General features: G+C 47.2%; 1 protein-coding gene and 1 long non-coding RNA gene across 2 annotated transcripts in view; one reads left to right on the top strand and one right to left on the bottom strand.

The window, feature by feature from the left end:
- LOC135057079 (uncharacterized) overlaps nt 1–18,325 on the top strand; it is a 174,040-nt gene that overhangs the window by 104,277 nt on the left and 51,438 nt on the right. The window contains 1 exon segment of the mRNA XM_063962977.1: nt 17,855–17,967. Coding sequence (XP_063819047.1) covers nt 17,855–17,967 — 113 coding nt within the window.
- On the bottom strand, nt 419–16,311 carry LOC135054552 (uncharacterized). The gene is made up of 3 exons (XR_010243528.1): nt 16,265–16,311; nt 3,562–3,684; nt 419–882 (listed from the first exon to the last, which is right to left on the bottom strand). It is a non-coding gene; the product is annotated as an uncharacterized LOC135054552 (long non-coding RNA).

Genomic DNA, 18,325 nt, shown 5'->3' with positions numbered 1-18,325 from the left:
CTCCACGACGCCTATAGGTGGTGGAAACGAGTGAAAGATAAATAAATGTTTCCTCAGTGTCATCATTCTTCTCCCTTTTTTCATTCTTATACTTTATTTCTCCCATCTACTTTTTTCTTTCCTTAAAAGCATATCACAACATTATCAGAAACATGAGGCCGCCGACGAATTTTACTCCTGTTTCCGGGCATTTCTGGTATTTTCAATAAAGTTTTTTTTTACCTATTTAAAGACCGACCTGCAAGTAAAAAGCATCCTTGAAAAAGATTCTGAATAGATTTGAAATGTGTTGGTGAAACAGAGGAGCGGAACAGCAGCAAAGATATAATTGTTGAAGACACGCTGCTCAGCTAGATACAATGACACTAAATATAATGAAACAAAAATTAACAATTTATTAATACAAACATATGGCCATACATTAAAAACACCTGACATCATACCATAGTCTTTAAATACTTTTTATAAATATATTGGAAAAAGACGATACCCGCAATTAGATATTAGTTCAAAGAATTCCAAAACAGCACTATATGCAACCTCCAATTTTAGAGGTTTTTAGTAGTGAGCAGCTTTTAGCCTGCAGCGCACCAGAGTCCCGAATTCCCATATGTAGCGTGGGTACCGATAATCATGAGAACAGGTGTATGAAGGAGGTATCCTGTAACGCGTTTCCCCGCCTCTCGCTGTGAGTAATAAGCGGCTTCCTCAGACAGTAAGGATATTGTACTGCCCATGATTTGCTTTTAAACCCTGCTATTTAATTGATGCCTTTAAACAATGCACACCTGTAGTGCTCTTTAGCCTCTTCCGACTTGCATTCCATTGGTCAGACATCCACGTTCCAGCGGCTGCGGCTACCAGCGTTCCTTTGCTCCAAATCTATATACCAACAGTTCTTATCAGTATTATTAATACTAATAATATTAGCGCTAATCAGTACTCTTATATAGGTTACTGTTTCTATTCTAACGGTTAATATATTATCTCCATTGACAACTTCACAACAAATATAAAAACATAATAGTTAATTATAATATAATAATTTTCCTAACATAAATAATATATAGATATAAAAAAGACATCATAGGATATATATATATATATATATATATATATATATATATATATATATATAGTGGTGCCAGGATGGGTGCTGGTACTGGCTACCTAAGCAGAGGTGACATGAGGACAGATGTGGCAGAGAGTATCCCAGTACTGACAGCCGTGTGACTGCAGTGAAAGCAGGGAGCAGGAGTTGCTGTTGGAAGAGCCGACTTCAGTGACAGGACTGAGAGAGAGCATCCACTGGCCACCAATAGGAGAGTGCAGAGCGGAGTCGGGGGAGTGGCTACAGACCACAGCAGCATGAGCAGCTGAAATAGAATGAACAGCTGGAGGATGAGACCTAAGCAAGCACACTGCACCCCTCACTGGTAACTAGAGTTTAGGGATAAGACTGGCACTACTTCATATCCCAAGCAAGGTCAGCCATTCTGCATATACATATATCCTGTCTTCCTGCAAACCTCCATGAGTAGATGAAGTTCATTCTATAGCTGCTGCCAACACACTTAATGCTTAGCAAACCAACGCCACCTACTGGCCACATGCGGCATGGCTTGATAGTGGTTGTCTATCTAAGCTACAAGGCTCAGCAATGACACAGATACTAGGCCAGTGGTTCTCAAATTGTGTGCTGTGTGACGGATACTCAAGGGCGCCATGATTAAAAAAAAGTTGGGGAACCACTGGACTCGGCTAATAGCCATAACCCTATACAGTGCGGTAGTGGTGGCAGCACATAACCCTGCCTGTGCCGCATTCAGATAGGAAGATATCGGCAACTGCATTAGTGCATAGCAATAGAACTATAGATATTGATATAATTGCAGTTAGCTTCTAATTATCACAGACTGTAGTAGAGGATTTGTGAATTAGAATTGTTTTTCTAAAGCATTTGGTTACATTACAACATGTTAAGTGTTGGCAGAGTGTACTGGGCTATCTGGTGCAGTGACGTCAGTCCACACACTTGAAGACTTAAACAGTAATGCAGGTTTATTTAGTGTACACAGGTGACCCAGATGTAACACTGATAGCGGTAATCAGGAGCCCATATATCACACAAGGTAACAGCATTAGATAGTGGTACTTATCAGGAGGTGTCTGTGGTGGTGAAGCATGGAGGACTGCACAGCCGTGCAGTGTGACTCCCACTGCAGAGAAGATTTATTTATTTATTACCAGTTATTTATATAGCGCACACATATTCCGCAGCGCTGTACAGAGAATATTTTCCCATTCACATCAGTCCCTGCCCCAGTGGAGCTTACAATCTATATTCCCTAGCACATATACACACAGACACATTCACACTAGGGTTAATTTTTGTTGGGAGCCAATTAACCTACCTGTATATTTTTGGATTGTGGGAGGAAACCGGAGTACCCGGAGGAAACCCACGCAAGTACGGGGAGAATATACAAACTCCCCACAGTTAGGGCCATGGTGGGAATCGAACCCATGACCTCAGTGCTGTGAGGCAGTAATGCTAACCATTACACCATCCGTACTGCCCAAGATGATGCATGCACTGGAACACTGTGAGTCTCTGTAGCTGAGATCTGCTCCCAGTCTCAGCTCTGCATACTTGTATACACAGGACTCTGTCTCTCAGTCTCTCTCTCTGTGTATCACACTCTCCCTGAGATGGAGGAACAGGAACTTACATCATATGACTCCGCCTCCGAGTGACTCCTGGCACTAGAGCTCTAACACTAGGGGATGCACCCATAGACTAATACACAGAAGGAGAAAGGCACAGAGCACACCATATCCTAACATTAAGTCCTTAAGATCCCGACCGGCGGTAGACTAACTACATCCCATAACAGACTTATGGCTAGAGTTCCATCCCAGTTATGGAGAAACTGTTGTAGCATTTTGCAGTGAGAACCACAAGGATATCATTACTTCTGAAAGCTACCACTGATATCAGATCGGAGAGTTATGTTTAATACTAAGAGAACTGACCCTGATTTCTGAGACAATAATCACTACATCTTTAAGCTTTAAAGAATTACAAGCTACAGGCATATTGTTACCAGATGAGTCAATGGAAGGAGAATATTACTGTAAGAGTAGTAATCACCCTTTACTCAAGGTGAAGTGATTCAATTTATAGCGACCGGGACAAATATATTGGATGTCAACATAAAAGCCCCAACTGTGCACCAACGATACTGCGGGGAACTAAAACACACTAGGCACCCAGGCTTATTTATAGCGTTAGTATTGCCTGCACTATAGATCGTATTTACTATAGTAATGTAAGTTTCCATACAAGTTAGATATTGTACCAATTGTGGCTAATGTGTGCCTAGACAACCTTTATATATATTTATGTATATTACATTCAGTACACTTACCTGCTGACTAAACATGCATGTGTATTCTTGGAGGGAGAGAGAGAAGTCAGGTTTAATGTTATACCAACCTAATATAATTTATACTTAAAGCATACTGTATATGAGGGTGTTAAAATAAGAATTTACTTACCGATAATTCTATTTCTCGTAGTCCGTAGTGGATGCTGGGAACTCCAGTAATGGGTTGGGGGTTTGGAATCCGCACTGGTTCAGATTGTGATTGAGTGATAGCAGTTTTTAAGCAAATTTTTATCTGCAGTAAGAGGCAGAAATCATGTTAATAACCAACGTAAAACTACCAATTCACCTGGCTGGCTTGTAAGGTAGTGTGGGGTTGGCGGTGCTCCCGGACATAAGTTCAGAACAAACTTTGAAAAAGGGTTTTTTTGCAAAGAAGAAAATATAAAGACTGTTTGGATGTCTTTCTGGGGCACACTTTAGATAAATTGATTTAAAGAGGATAGTGTAATGAAATGTGATTGTAAAGATAAAACTTAACTTTTATTACACGTCAGACGATAAAAAAAGGGGGGGAAAAAGACAAATTAGATAAATGATGCTGTATATATCAGCAAGATAGATAAAAAGAGTATTAAATCACAAATTGACGATATGTCATATCGTCAATTTGTGATTTAATACTCTTTTTATCTATCTTGCTGATATATACAGCATCATTTATCTAATTTGTCTTTCCCCCCCCCCTTTTCTTTTTTTATCGTCTGACGTGTAATAAAAGTTAAGTTTTATCTTTACAATCACATTTCATTACACTATCCTCTTTAAATCAATTTATCTAAAGTGTGCCCCAGAAAGACATCCAAACAGTCTTTATATTTTCTTCTTTGCAAAAAAAACCCTTTTTCGATGCTGGGAACTCCTTAAGGACCATGGGGAATAGCGGCTCCGCAGGAGACTGGGCACAAAAGTAAAGCTTTAGAACTACCTGGTGTGCACTGGCTCCTCCCCCTATGACCCTCCTTCAAGCCTCAGTTAGATACTGTGCCCGGACGAGCGTACACAATAAGGAAGGATTTATGAATCCCGGGTAAGACTCATACCAGCCACACCAATCACACCGTACAACTTGTGATCTGAACCCAGTTAACAGCATGATAACAGAGGAGCCTCTGGATAGATGGCTCACAACAACAATAACCCGATTTAGTTAACAATAACTATATACAAGTATTGCAGACAATCCGCACTTGGGATGGGCACCCAGCATCCACTACGGACTACGAGAAATAGAATTATCGGTAAGTAAATTCTTATTTTCTCTGACGTCCTAGTTGATGCTGGGAACTCCATAAGGACCATGGGGATTATACCAAAGCTCCCAAATGGGCGGGAGAGTGCGGATGACTCTGCAGCACCGAATGAGAAAACTCAAGGTCCTCCTCAGCCAGAGTGTCAAATTTGTAAAATTTTACAAAAGTATTTGACCCTGACCAAGTAGCAGCTCGGCAAAGTTGTAAAGCCGAGACCCCTCGGGCAGCCGCCCAAGATGAGCCCACCTTCCTTGTGGAGTGGGCTTTTACACATTTTGGCTGCGGCAGGCCTGCCACAGAATGTGCAAGCTGAATTGTACTACAAATCCAGCGAGCAATAGTCTGCTTAGAAGCAGGAGCACCCAGCTTGTTGGGTGCGTACAGGATAAACAGCGAGTCAGATTTTCTGACTCCAGCCGTCCTGGAAACATATATTTTCAGGGCCCTGACAACGTCCAGCAACCTGTAGTCCTCCCAGTCCCTAGTAGCCACAGGTACCACAATAGGCTGATTCAGGTGAAACGCTGAAACCACCTTAGGGAGAATTTGAGGACAAGTCCTCAATTCTGCCCTGTCCGTATGAAAAATCAGGTAAGGGCTTTTACAGGATAAAGCCGCCAATTCTGACACACGCCTGGCGAAGCCAGGGCCAACAGCATAACCACTTTCCATGTGAGATATTTTAAATCCACAGTATTGAGTGGTTCAAACCAATGTGATTTTAGGAAACCCAAAACAACATTCAAATCCCAGGGTGCCACTGGAGGCACAAAAAGAGGCTGTATATGCAGCACTCCCTTAACAAACGTCTGGACTTCAGGCACTGAAGTCAGTTCTCATTGAAAGAAAATCGACAGGGACAAAATCTGGACCTTAATTGATCCCAATTTGAGGCCCATAGACACTCCTGCTTGCAGGAAATGCAGGAATCGACCCAGTTGAAATTCCTCCGTCGGGGCCTTTTTGGCCTCGCACCACGCAACATATTTCCGCCAGATGCGGTGATAATGCTTTGCGGTTACATCCTTTCTGGCTTTTATCAAAGTAGGGATGACTTCGTCTGGAATGCCTTTTTCCTTTAGGATCCGGCGTTCAACCGCCATGCCATCAAACGCAGCCGCGGTAAGTCTTGGAACAGACAGGGTCCCTGCTGGAGCAGGTCCCTTCTCAGAGGTAGAGGCCACGGGTCCTCTGTGAGCATTTCTTGAAGTTCCGGGTACCAAGTCCTTCTTGGCCAATCCGGAACCACGAGAATAGTTCTTACTCCTCTCCGCCGTATAATTCTCAGCACCTTGGGTATGAGAGGCAGAGGAGGGAATACATACACTGACTGGTACACCCACGATGTTACCAGAGCGTCCACAGCTATTGCTTGAGGGTCCCTTGACCTGGCGCAATATCTGTCCAGTTTTTTGTTGAGGCGGGACACCATCATGTCCACATTTGGTTGTTCCCAACGGCTTACAAGCATGTGGAAGACTTCTGGATGAAGTCCCCACTCTCCCGGGTGGAGGTCGTGCCTGCTGAGGAAGTCTGCTTCCCAGTTGTCCACTCCCGGAATGAACACTGCTGACAGTGCTATCACATGATTTTCCGCCCATCGGAGAATCCTTACCGCTTCTGCCATCGCCCTCCTGCTTCTAGTGCCGCCCTGTCTGTTTACGTGGGCGACTGCCGTGATGTTGTCTGACTGGATCAGCACCGGCTGACCTTGAAGCAGAGGACTTTCTTGGCTTAGGGCATTGTAAATGGCCCTTATCTCCAGGATATTTATGTGAAATGATGTCTCCAGGCTTGACCACAAGCCCTGAAAATTTCTTCCCTGTGTGACTGCTCCCCAGCCTCGCAGGCTGGCATCTGTGGTCACCAGGACCCAGTCCTGAATGCCGAATCTGCGGCCCTCTAGAAGATGAGCACTCTGCAACCACCACAGGAGAGACACCCTTGTCCTTGGTGACAGGGTTATCCGCTGATGCATCTGAAGATGCGATCCGGACCATTTGTCCAGCAGGTCCCACTGGAAAGTTCTTGCGTGGAATCTGCCGAATGGAATTGCTTCGTATGAAGCCACCATTTTTCCCAGGACCCTTGTGCATTGATGCACTGATACTTGGCCTGGGTTTAGGAGGTTTCTGACTAGCTCGGATAACTCCCTGACTTTCTCCTCCGGGGGAAATACCTTTTTCTGGACTGTGTCCAGGATCATCCCTAGGAATAGAAGACGTGTCGTCGGGATCAGCTGCGATTTTGGAATATTGAGAATCCAACCGTGCTGCCGCAACAGTACTTGAGATAGTGCTACCCCGACTACCAACTGTTCGCTGGATCTTGCCCTTATCAGGAGATCGTTCAAGTAAGGGATAAATAAAACTCCTTTCCTTCGCAGGAGTATCATTTCGGCCATTACCTTGGTAAAGACCCGGGGTGCCGTGGACAATCCAAACGGCAGCGTTTGAAACTGATAGTGGCAGTTCTGTACCACAAACCTGAGGTACCCTTGGTGAGAAGGGTGAATTGGGACATGGAGGTAAGCATCCTTGATGTCCAGAGACACCATATAATCCCCTTCTTCCAGGTTCGCGATCACCGCTCTGAGTGACTCCATCTTGAATTTTAACCTCTGTATGTAAGTGTTCAATGATTTTAGATTTAAAATGGGTCACACCGAGCCGTCCGGCTTCGGTACCACAAACAGCGTGGAATAATACCCCTTTCCCTGTTGTAGGAGGGGTACCTTGATTATCACCTGCTGGGAATACAGCTTGTGAATGGCTTCTAATACCGCCTCCCTGTCGGAGGGAGTCCTCGGTAAGGCAGACTTTAGGAAACGGCGAGGGGGAGACGTCTCGAATTCCAATTTGTACCCCTGAGATACTACCTGAAGGATCCAGGGGTCCTCTTGTGAGAGAGCCCACTGTGCGCTGAAGTTCTTGAGACGGGCCCCCACCATACCCGAGTCCGCTTGTAGAGCCCCAGCGTCATGCTGAGGACTTGGCGGAAGCGGGGGAGGACTTCTGTACCTGGGAACTGGCTGTTTGCTGCAGCCTTTTTCCTCTCCCTCTGCCACGGGGCAGAAATGAGGAGCCTTTTGCCCGCTTGCCCTTATGGGGCCGAAAGGACTGCGCCTGATAATGCGGCGTCTTCTTATGTTGGGAGGCTACCTGGGGTAAAAAATAAGATTTTACTCACCGGTAAATCTATTTCTCGTAGTCCGTAGTGGATGCTGGGAACTCCGTAAGGACCATGGGGAATAGCGGCTCCGCAGGAGACTGGGCACAAAAGTAAAGCTTTAGGACTACCTGGTGTGCACTGGCTCCTCCCCCTATGACCCTCCTCCAAGCCTCAGTTAGGATACTGTGCCCGGACGAGCGTACACAATAAGAAAGGATTTATGAATCCCGGGTAAGACTCATACCAGCCACACCAATCACACCGTACAACTTGTGATCTGAACCCAGTTAACAGTATGATAACAGAGGAGCCTCTCGAAAAGATGGCTCACTACAACAATAACCCGATTATTTTACAATAACTATGTACAAGTATTGCAGATAATCCGCACTTGGGATGGGCGCCCAGCATCCACTACGGACTACGAGAAATAGATTTACCGGTGAGTAAAATCTTATTTTCTCTGATGTCCTAGTGGATGCTGGGAACTCCGTAAGGACCATGGGGAATATACCAAAGCTCCCAAACGGGCGGGAGAGTGCGGATGACTCTGCAGCACCGAATGAGAGAACTCCAGGTCCTCCTCAGCCAGGGTATCAAATTTGTAGAATTTAGCAAACGTGTTTGCCCCTGACCAAGTAGCTGCTCGGCAAAGTTGTAAAGCCGAGACCCCTCGGGCAGCCGCCCAAGATGAGCCCACCTTCCTTGTGTAATGGGTATTGACAGATTTTGGCTGTGGCAGGCCTGCCACAGAATGTGCAAGCTGAATTGTATTACAAATCCAACGAGCAATAGTCTGCTTTGAGGCAGGAGCACCCAGCTTGTTGGGTGCGTACAGGATAAACAGCGAGTCAGATTTTCTGACTCCAGCCGTCCTGGAAACATATATTTTTAGGGCCCTGACAACGTCTAGCAACTTGGAGTCCTCCAAGTCCCTAGTAGCCGCAGGCACCACAATAGGTTGGTTCAAGTGAAACGCTGAAACCACCTTAGGGAGAAATTGAGGACGAGTCCTCAATTCCGCCCTGTCCGAATGGAAAATCAGATAAGGGCTTTTACAGGATAAAGCCGCCAATTCTGACACATCCTGGCCGAGGCCAGGGCCAATAGCATGACCACTTTCCATGTGAGATATTTCAAATCCACGGATTTAAGTGGTTCAAACCAATGTGACTTTAGGAACCCAAAAACTACATTGAGATCCCAAGGTGCCACTGGAGGCACAAAAGGAGGCTGTATATGCAGTACCCCTTTTACAAACGTCTGAACTTCAGGAACTGAAGCTAGTTCTTTCTGGAAGAAAATTGACAGGGCCGAAATTTGAACCTTAATGGACTCCAATTTCAGGCCCATAGACACTCCTGTTTGCAGGAAATGTAGGAATCGACCCAGTTGAAATTCCTCCGTCGGGGCCTTACTGGCCTCGCACCACGCAACATATTTTCGCCAAATGCGGTGATAATGTTTTGCGGTTACATCCTTCCTGGCTTTGATCAGGGTAGGGATGACTTCATCCGGAATGCCTTTTTCCTTCAGGATTCGGCGTTCAACCGCCATGCCGTCAAACGCAGCCGCGGTAAGTCTTGGAACAGACAGGGTCCTTGCTGGAGCAGGTCCCTTCTTAGAGGTAGAGGCCACGGATCCTCCGTGAGCATCTCTTGAAGTTCCGGGTACCAAGTCCTTCTTGGCCAATCCGGAGCCATGAGTATAGTTCTTACTCCTCTCCGTCGTATAATTCTCAGTACCTTGGGTATGAGAGGCAGAGGAGGGAACACATACACTGACTGGTACACCCACGGCGTTACCAGAGCGTCCACAGCTATTGCCTGAGGGTCCCTTGACCTGGCGCAATACCTGTCCAGTTTTTTGTTTAGGCGGGACGCCATCATGTCCACCTTTGGTTTTTCCCAACGGTTTACAATCATGTGGAAAACTTCTGGATGAAGTCCCCACTCTTCCAGGTGGAGGTCGTGCCTGCTGAGGAAGTCTGCTTCCCAGTTGTCCACTCCCGGAATGAACACTGCTGACAGTGCTATCACATGATTTTCCGCCCAGCGAAGAATCCTTGCAGCTTCTGCCATTGCCCTCCTGCTTCTTGTGCCGCCCTGTCTGTTTACGTGGGCGACTGCCGTGATGTTGTCCAACTGGATCAACACCGGCTGACCTTGAAGCAGAGGTCTTGCTAAGCTTAGAGCATTGTAAATGGCCCTTAGCTCCAGGATATTTATGTGAAGTAATGTCTCCAGGCTTGACCATAAGCCCTGGAAATTCCTTCCCTGTGTGACTGCTCCCCAGCCTCGCAGGCTGGCATCCGTGGTCACCAGGACCCAGTCCTGAATGCAGAATCTGCGGCCCTCTAGAAGATGAGCACTCTGCAACCACCACAGGAGAGACACGCTTGTCCTTGGTGACAGGGTTATCCGCTGATGCATCTGAAGATGCGACCCGGACCATTTGTCCAGCAGGTCCCACTGGAAAGTTCTTGCGTGGAATCTGCCGAATGGGATTGCTTCGTAGGAAGCCACCATTTTCTCCAGGACCCTTGTGCATTGATGCATTGAGACCTGGCTCGGTTTTAGGAGGTTCCTGACTAGCTCGGATAACTCCCTGGCTTTCTCCTCCGGGAGAAACACCTTTTTCTGGACAGAAGACGAGTCGTCGGAATCAGCTGCGATTTTGGAATATTGAGAATCCAACCATGCTGCCGCAACACTACCTGAGATAGTGCTACTCTGACCTCCAACTGTTCCCTGGATCTTGCCCTTATCAGGAGATCTTCCAAGTAAGGGATAACTAAAACTCCCTTCCTTCGAAGGAGTATCATCATTTCGGCCATTACCTTGGTAAAGACCCGGGGTGCCGTGGACAATCCAAACGGCAGCGTCTGAAACTGATAGTGACAGTTCTGTACCACAAACCTGAGGTACCCTTGGTGAGAAGGGTAAATTGGGACATGAAGGTAAGCATCCTTGATGTTCAGAGACACCATATAGTCCCCTTCTTCCAGGTTCGCAATCACCGCTCTGAGTGACTCCATCTTGAATTTGAACCTCTGTATGTAAGTGTTCAAAGATTTTAGATTTAAAATCGGTCTCACCGAGCCGTCCGGCTTCGGTACCACGCATAGTGTGGAATAATACCCCTTTCCCTGTTGCAGGAGGGGTACCTTGATTATCACCTGCTGGGAATACAGCTTGTGAATGGCATCCAATACTGCCTCCCTGTCGGAGGGAGACGTCGGTAAAGCAGACTTTAGAAATTTGTACCCCTGAGATATCACCTGAAGGATTACGGGGTCTACTTGCGAGTGAGCCCACTGCGCGCTGAAATTCTTGAGACGGGCCCCCACCGTGCCCGAGTCCGCTTGTAAAGCCCCAGCGTCATGCTGAGGGCTTGGCAGAGGCGGGAGAAGGCTTCTGTTCCTGGGAACTAGCTGTTTGCTGCAGCCTTTTTCCTCTCCCTCTGCCACGGGGCAGAAAAGAGGAACCTTTTGCCCGCTTGCCCTTATGGGAACGAAAGAACTGCGCCTGATAATACGGCGTCTTCTTATGTTGAGAGGCGACCTGGGGTAAAAACGTGGATTTCCCAGCAGTTGCCGTGGCCACCAGGTCTGAAAGATCGACCCCAAATAACTCCTCCCCTTTATAAGGCAATACTTCCATATGCCGTTTGGAATCCGCATCACCTGACCACTGTCGTGTCCATAACCCTCTTGTGGCAGAAATGGACAGCGCACTTACTCTTGATGCCAGTCGGCAAATATCCCGCTGTGCATCACGCATATATAGAAATGCATCTTTTAAATGCTCTATAGTCAGTAATATACTGTCCCTATCTAGGGTATCAATATTTTCAGTCAGGGAATCCGACCACGCCAACCCAGCACTGCACATCCAGGCTGAGGCGATTGCTGGTCGCAGTATAACACCAGTATGTGTGTAAATACATTTGAGGATACCCTCCTGCTTTCTATCAGCAGGATCCTTAAGGACGGCCATCTCAGGAGAGGGTAGAGCCACCTGTTTTGACAAGCGTGTGAGCGCTTTATCCACCCTAGGGGGTGTTTCCCAACGCACCCTAACCTCTGGCGGGAAAGGATATAATGCCAATAATTTTTTAGAAATTATCAGTTTTTTATCGGGGGAAACCCACGCTTCATCACACACTTCATTTAATTCCTCAGATTCAGGAAAAACTACAGGTAGTTTTTTCTCACCGAACATAATACCCTTTTTAGTGGTACTTGTATTATCAGAAATGTGTAAAACATTTTTCATTGCCTCAATCATGTAACGTGTGGCCCTACTGGAAGTCACGTTTGTCTCTTCACCGTCGACACTGGAGTCAGTATCCGTGTCGGCGTCTGTATCTGCCATCTGAGGTAACGGGCGCTTTAGAGCCCCTGACGGCCTATGAGACGTCTGGACAGGCACAAGCTGAGTAGCCGGCTGTCTCATGTCAACCACTGTCTTTTGTAAAGAGCTGACACTGTCACGTAATTCCTTCCAACAGTTCATCCACTCAGGTGTCGAACCCCTAGGGGGTGACATCACTATTACAGGCAATTGCTCCGCCTCAACATCATTTTCCTCCTCATACATGTCGGCACAAACGTACCGACACACAGCACACACACAGGGAATGCTCTGATAGAGGACAGGACCCCACTAGCCCTTTGGGGAGACAGAGGGAGAGTTTGCCAGCACACACCAGAGCGCTATATATATATATATATATATATATATAGGGATAACCTTATATAAGTGTTTTTCCCCTTATAGCTGCTGTATTGTTAATACTGCGCCTAATTAGTGCCCCCCTCTCTTTTTTAACCCTTTCTGTAGTGCAGTGACTGCAGGGGAGAGCCAGGGAGCTTCCCTCCAACGGAGCTGTGAGGGAAAATGGCGCAAGTGTGCTGAGGAGATAGGCTCCACCCCCTTCTCGGCGGCCTTTTCTCCCGCTTTTCAGTGTAATCTGGCACGGGTTAAAATTCATCCATATAGCCCTGGGGGCTATATGTGATGTATTTTTGCCAGCCAAGGTGTTTTTATTGCTGCTCAGGGCGCCCCCCCCTAGCGCCCTGCACCCTCAGTGACCGAAGTGTGCTGAGGAGCTATGGCGCACAGCTGCAGTGCTGTGCGCTACCTTGGTGAAGACAGGATGTCTTCTGCCGCCGATTTTCCGGACCTCTTCTTGCATCTGGCTCTGTAAGGGGGCCGGCGGCGCGGCTCTGGGACCGGACTCCACGGCTGGGCCTGTGTTCGATCCCTCTGGAGCTAATGGTGTCCAGTAGCCTAAGAAGCCCAATCCACTCTGCAAGCAGGTGAGTTCGCTTCTTCTCCCCTTAGTCCCTCGATGCAGTGAGCCTGTTGCCAGCAGGTCTCACTGAAAATAAAAAACCTAAAACTAAACTTTTCACTAAGCAGCTCAGGAGAGCCCCTAGTGTGCACCCTTCTCGTTCGGGCACAAAAATCTAACTGAGGCTTGGAGGAGGGTCATAGGGGGAGGAGCCAGTGCACACCAGGTAGTCCTAAATCTTTACTTTTGTGCCCAGTCTCCTGCGGAGCCGCTATTCCCCATGGTCCTTACGGAGTTCACAGCATCCACTAGGACGTCAGAGAAATGTGGATTTTCCAGCAGTTGCCGTGGCCACCAGGTCTGAAAGACCTACCCCAAATAACTCCTCCCCTTTATAAGGCAATACTTCCATATGCCTTTTAGAATCGGCATCACCTGACCACTGCCGCGTCCATAACCCTCTTCTAGCGAATATGGACAGCGCACTTACTCTTGATGCCAGTCGGCAAATATCCCTCTGTGCATCACGCATGTATAAAAATGCATCTTTTAAATGCTCTATAGTCAGTAATATATTGTCCCTATCCAGGGTATCAATATTTTCAGTCAGGGAATCCGACCAAGCCACCCCAGCACTGCACATCCAGGCTGAGGCGATTGCTGGTCACAGTATAACACCAGTGTGAGTGTATATACATTTTAGGATATTCTCCTGCTTTCTGTCAGCAGGATCCTTAAGGGCGGCCGTATCCGGAGACGGTAGTGCCACCTGTTTAGACAAGCGTGTGAGCGCTTAATCCACCTTAGGGGGTGTTTCCCAACGTGCCCTATCCTCTGGCGGGAAAGGGTATGTTGCCAATAACCTTTTTGGAATTATCAGTTTTTTATCGGGAGAAACCCACGCTTCATCACACACTTCATTTAATTCCTCAGATGCAGGAAAAACTACAGGTAGTTTTTTCTCATCAAACATAATACCCTTTTTAACGGTACTTGTACTATCAGAAATGTGTAAAACATTTTTCATTGCCTGAATCATGTAACGTGTGGCCCTACTGGAAGTCACATTCGTCTCTTCATCGTCGACACTGGAGTCAGTATCCGTGTCGGCGTCTGTATCTGCCATCTGTGATAGCGGGCGTTTTAGAGCCCCTGATGGCTTTTGAGACGCCTGGACAGGCACAAGCTGAGTAGCCGGCTGTCCCATGTCATCAAACTTCTTATGTAAAGAACTGACACTTTCACGTAATTCCTTCCATAAGCCCATCCACTCAGGTGTCGACCCCCTAGGGGGTGACATCTCCACTACAGGCAATTGCTCCGCCTCCACATAATTTTCCTCTTCATACATGTCGACACAGCCGTACCGACACACATCACACACACAGGGAATGCTCTGAGAGGACAGGACCCACCTAGCCCTTTGGGGAGACAGAGGGAGAGTATGCCAGCACACACCAGAGCGCTATATATATACAGGGATAACACTATATAGAGTGTTTTTCCCCTTATAGCTGCTGTTTTTAGTTATACTGCGCCCAATTAGTGCCCCCCCTCTCTTGTTTTACCCTTTTCTGTAGTGCAGGACTGCATGGGAGAGTCAGGGAGATGTCCTTCCAGCGGAGCTGTGAGGGAAAATGGCGCCAGTGTGCTGAGGAGATAGGCTCGCCCCCTTCTCGGCGGACTTTTCTCCCGCTTTTTACTGTAATCTGGCAGGGGTTAATATACATCCATATAGCCCTGGGGGTTTTATGTGATGTATTTTTGCCAGCCAAGGTGTTTATATTGTTGCTCAGGGCGTGTCCCCCCCCCCCCCCCCCCCCCCAGCGCCCTGCACCCTCAGTGACCGGAGTGTGTGGTGTGCATGAGGAGCAATGGCGCACAGCTGCAGTGCTGTGCGCTACCTTGGTGAAGACTGATGTCTTCTGCCGCCGATTTTCCGGACCTCTTCTTGCTTCTGACTCTGTAAGGGGGCCGGCGGCGTGGCTCTGGGACCGGACTCCGAGGCTGGGCCTGTGTTCGGTCCCTCTGGAGCTAATGGTGTCCAGTAGCCAAGAAGCCCAAGCTGTCTGCAAGCAGGCAGGTTCGCTTCTTCTCCCCTTAGTCCCTCGATGCAGTGAGCCTGTTGCCAGCAGGTCTCACTGAAAATAAAAAAACTAAAACTAACTTTTCCTAAAAAGCTCAGGAGAGCCTCCTAGATTGCACCCGTCTCGGCCGGGCACAAAAATCTAACTGAGGCTTGGAGGAGGGTCATAGGGGGAGGAGCCAGTGCACACCGGGTAGTCCTAAAGCTTTTCTTTTGTGCCCAGTCTCCTGCGGAGCCGCTATTCCCCATGGTCCTTACGGAGTTCCCAGCATCCACTAGGACGTCAGAGAAATATGAATATTACACACCTACATGTAGGAGAATATTAGATTACCTATATATATACCTGTATATTAATAGGATGTCACAGGCCGCTCCACCTGTATAATAGGATGTCACAGGCCACTCCCCCTGTATAGTAGGACACCGCAAGCCTCTCCATCTGTATAGTGGTATGTCACATGCTACCCCCCTGTATAATTGGACAACACAGGCCGCTCCCCCTGTATAATAGGATGTCACAGGCCACTCCCCCTGTATAGTAGGACACCGCAAGCCTCTCCATCTGTATAGTCGTATGTCACATGCTACCCCCCTGTATAATTGGACAACACACGCCACTCCCCCTGTATAATAGGATGTCAAAGGCCGCTCCACCTGTATAATAGGATGTCACAGGCCACTCCACGTGTATAGTAGGACGCCTCAGGCTGCTACCCCTGTATATTAATGGTCAGTGCCCATTGTATCACGGTAAATGCGGGGTCTGCGCCACCTGTATTACGGTAACTATGGGGTCTGCACCACCTGCATTACAATAATAGGACACTAGAGTGTTAGCTACCTGTACAGGGATAATGCAGCACCAGAGTCTGCTCCAGCTGCACTGTAACAAGGCACCAGAGGCTGCTCCCACTGTAGTACAGCAACCTGACACCAGAGCTGCTCAGCCTATAGAATAATAATAATAATAATAATAATAATAATAATAATAATAATATCATTACATGCTGCCAGACACAGCAATGGCTGCTCTCTGCTCTTGCTGCCTTGTGGGAATGATAGAAGGAAGGCGGAGCTCAAACCAGGGGAAAATGGTCGCCGCTCCTGACGTCACTACGCGGCCGGGGAACCTATTGCTGCTACAGCTGCCGGACTAGTCTACAAGAAAATGGCCGCCGGCCTCCTGCACTGAAGACTTGTATGGTAATACTTATTACAGACGGAGGTGCTGTATCCTGAGTGTGGGAGGAGAGGGGCCAGACACCATGAAGCAGCCTGTGCCAATCATACCCTACTTCCGGCCTGTGCGGTCCACCTTACTTCCGGCCTGTGCGTTCCACACACGGGAAGTGGGTGATCATCGATTGCTGCAGCCTCTCACTGTCGGTCGAGGTCAGGTAATGATTGGTTCTGAATCTACCATCAACCGTCAGGTAATGGCGTCTTCCTATACAGGGGGAGCAGCCTGTGGTGTCCTGTCATTATTATTATTATACAGGGGGAGCAGCCTGTGGTGTCCTGTTATTATTATTAATATTATTATTATACAGGGGGAGCAGCCTGTGGTGTCCTGCTAGTATTATTATTATTATTATAAAGGGGGAGATGCCTGTGGTGTCCTTTCGTTATTATACAGATGGAGCAGCCTGTGGTGTCCAGTTATTAGGATTATACAGGGACAGTGGCCTGTTATTATTATACAGAGGGAGCAGCATGTGGTCTCCTGTTATAATTATACAGGGGGAGCAGGTTGTGGTGTCCTATTATGATTAGTATACAGGGGGAGCAGCCTGTGGTGTCCTGTTATGATTATTATACAGGGGGAGCGGCATGTGGTGACCTGTTGTTGTTGTTGTTATTATTATTATTATACAGGGAGAGCTGCCTTTGGTGTCCTGTTATTATTACTATACAGGGAGAGTGGATTGGGGTGTCTTGTTACTAGTATTATAGGGGGGGGGGGAGTGATGTCCTACAATACAGGAATAGTGGTCTGGGATGTCCTGTCTTTAATATACAGGGAGAGATGTCTGTGGTATCCTGTTCTTATTATTATTATACAGGGGGAGCAGCCATTAGTGTATTATTATTATTATTATTATTATTATTATTCAGGGAGAGCTGCCTTTGGTGTCCTGTTATTATAGAGGGGGAGCTGCCTGTGTATCCTGTTATTATTACTATACAGGGAGAGTGGATTGGGGTGTCTTGTTATTATTTTTATACAGGGGGAGCAGCCATTAGTGTATTAATAATAATAATAATAATATTATATGTAATTGTAGGGACTGAATATTTCTGAAGCAGGGTACATTGTGTTCCACAGGGAAACATCGAGGGTGTAGAGTGGATCTTGATCCAGAGGCACCAACAGGCTAAAGCTTTAGGCTGTCCCAGGATGCATTGGGGCCTCCTCTATAACCCAGCCTCCAGGCACTGTGAGCTCAGTTTTGAGTTGGTTCCTGCAGCAGCAGGTCTCTTAACTGGGGGGCTGCGCTGGGCAGCCTTGAAAAAGCTTTCTAAGAAGATTTCAGGGGCCGCGGCGCTGATATGTCAGTGTGACATTCAGAGCTGCGGCTCCATCACCTCCCTAGCGGTGTCGCATACTCCTGCGGCCTGTTCCCGGGTACTTGCAGTGGAGATGCTACGGCTTTAGGCACACGGTCGCAGACGCTCTCCTGGTTTGTGTAGCTGCTACGGGGAGAAGGTAAGAGGATCCACAGACGGGACCCGTCATAAAAAAAACACGTTTAGCTGCTGCTGGTCTCCAAGACTGCAGGGCGAGGTCTCCCTAGTAAAGCCATCTGTATACAGCGCTGTGACTTTACAAACACTTGAGTATTCTACATGTCTCTATACAGTCAGCGTTAGTTAAGAAAATTATCTATCTATCTATCTATCTATCTATCTATCTATCTATCTATCTATCTATATATAGAATCTGTACATATACTAGTCCAGTGCAGTTTTGTTGTCATAATAATTATATGCATTGCCTGTGACTGTGTGTGCCTGTATCTGCTGTGTGGTTTCACTTTCATTGTTTCCCAGATATCACTATAACT

Source organism: Pseudophryne corroboree, chromosome 3 (genome assembly GCF_028390025.1).
Source record: "Pseudophryne corroboree isolate aPseCor3 chromosome 3, aPseCor3.hap2, whole genome shotgun sequence".
NCBI classification, from domain to species: Eukaryota; Metazoa; Chordata; class Amphibia; order Anura; family Myobatrachidae; genus Pseudophryne; species Pseudophryne corroboree.
Note: the sequence above shows the minus strand (reverse complement) of the source record. Positions and strands in the feature narration are given on the sequence as shown.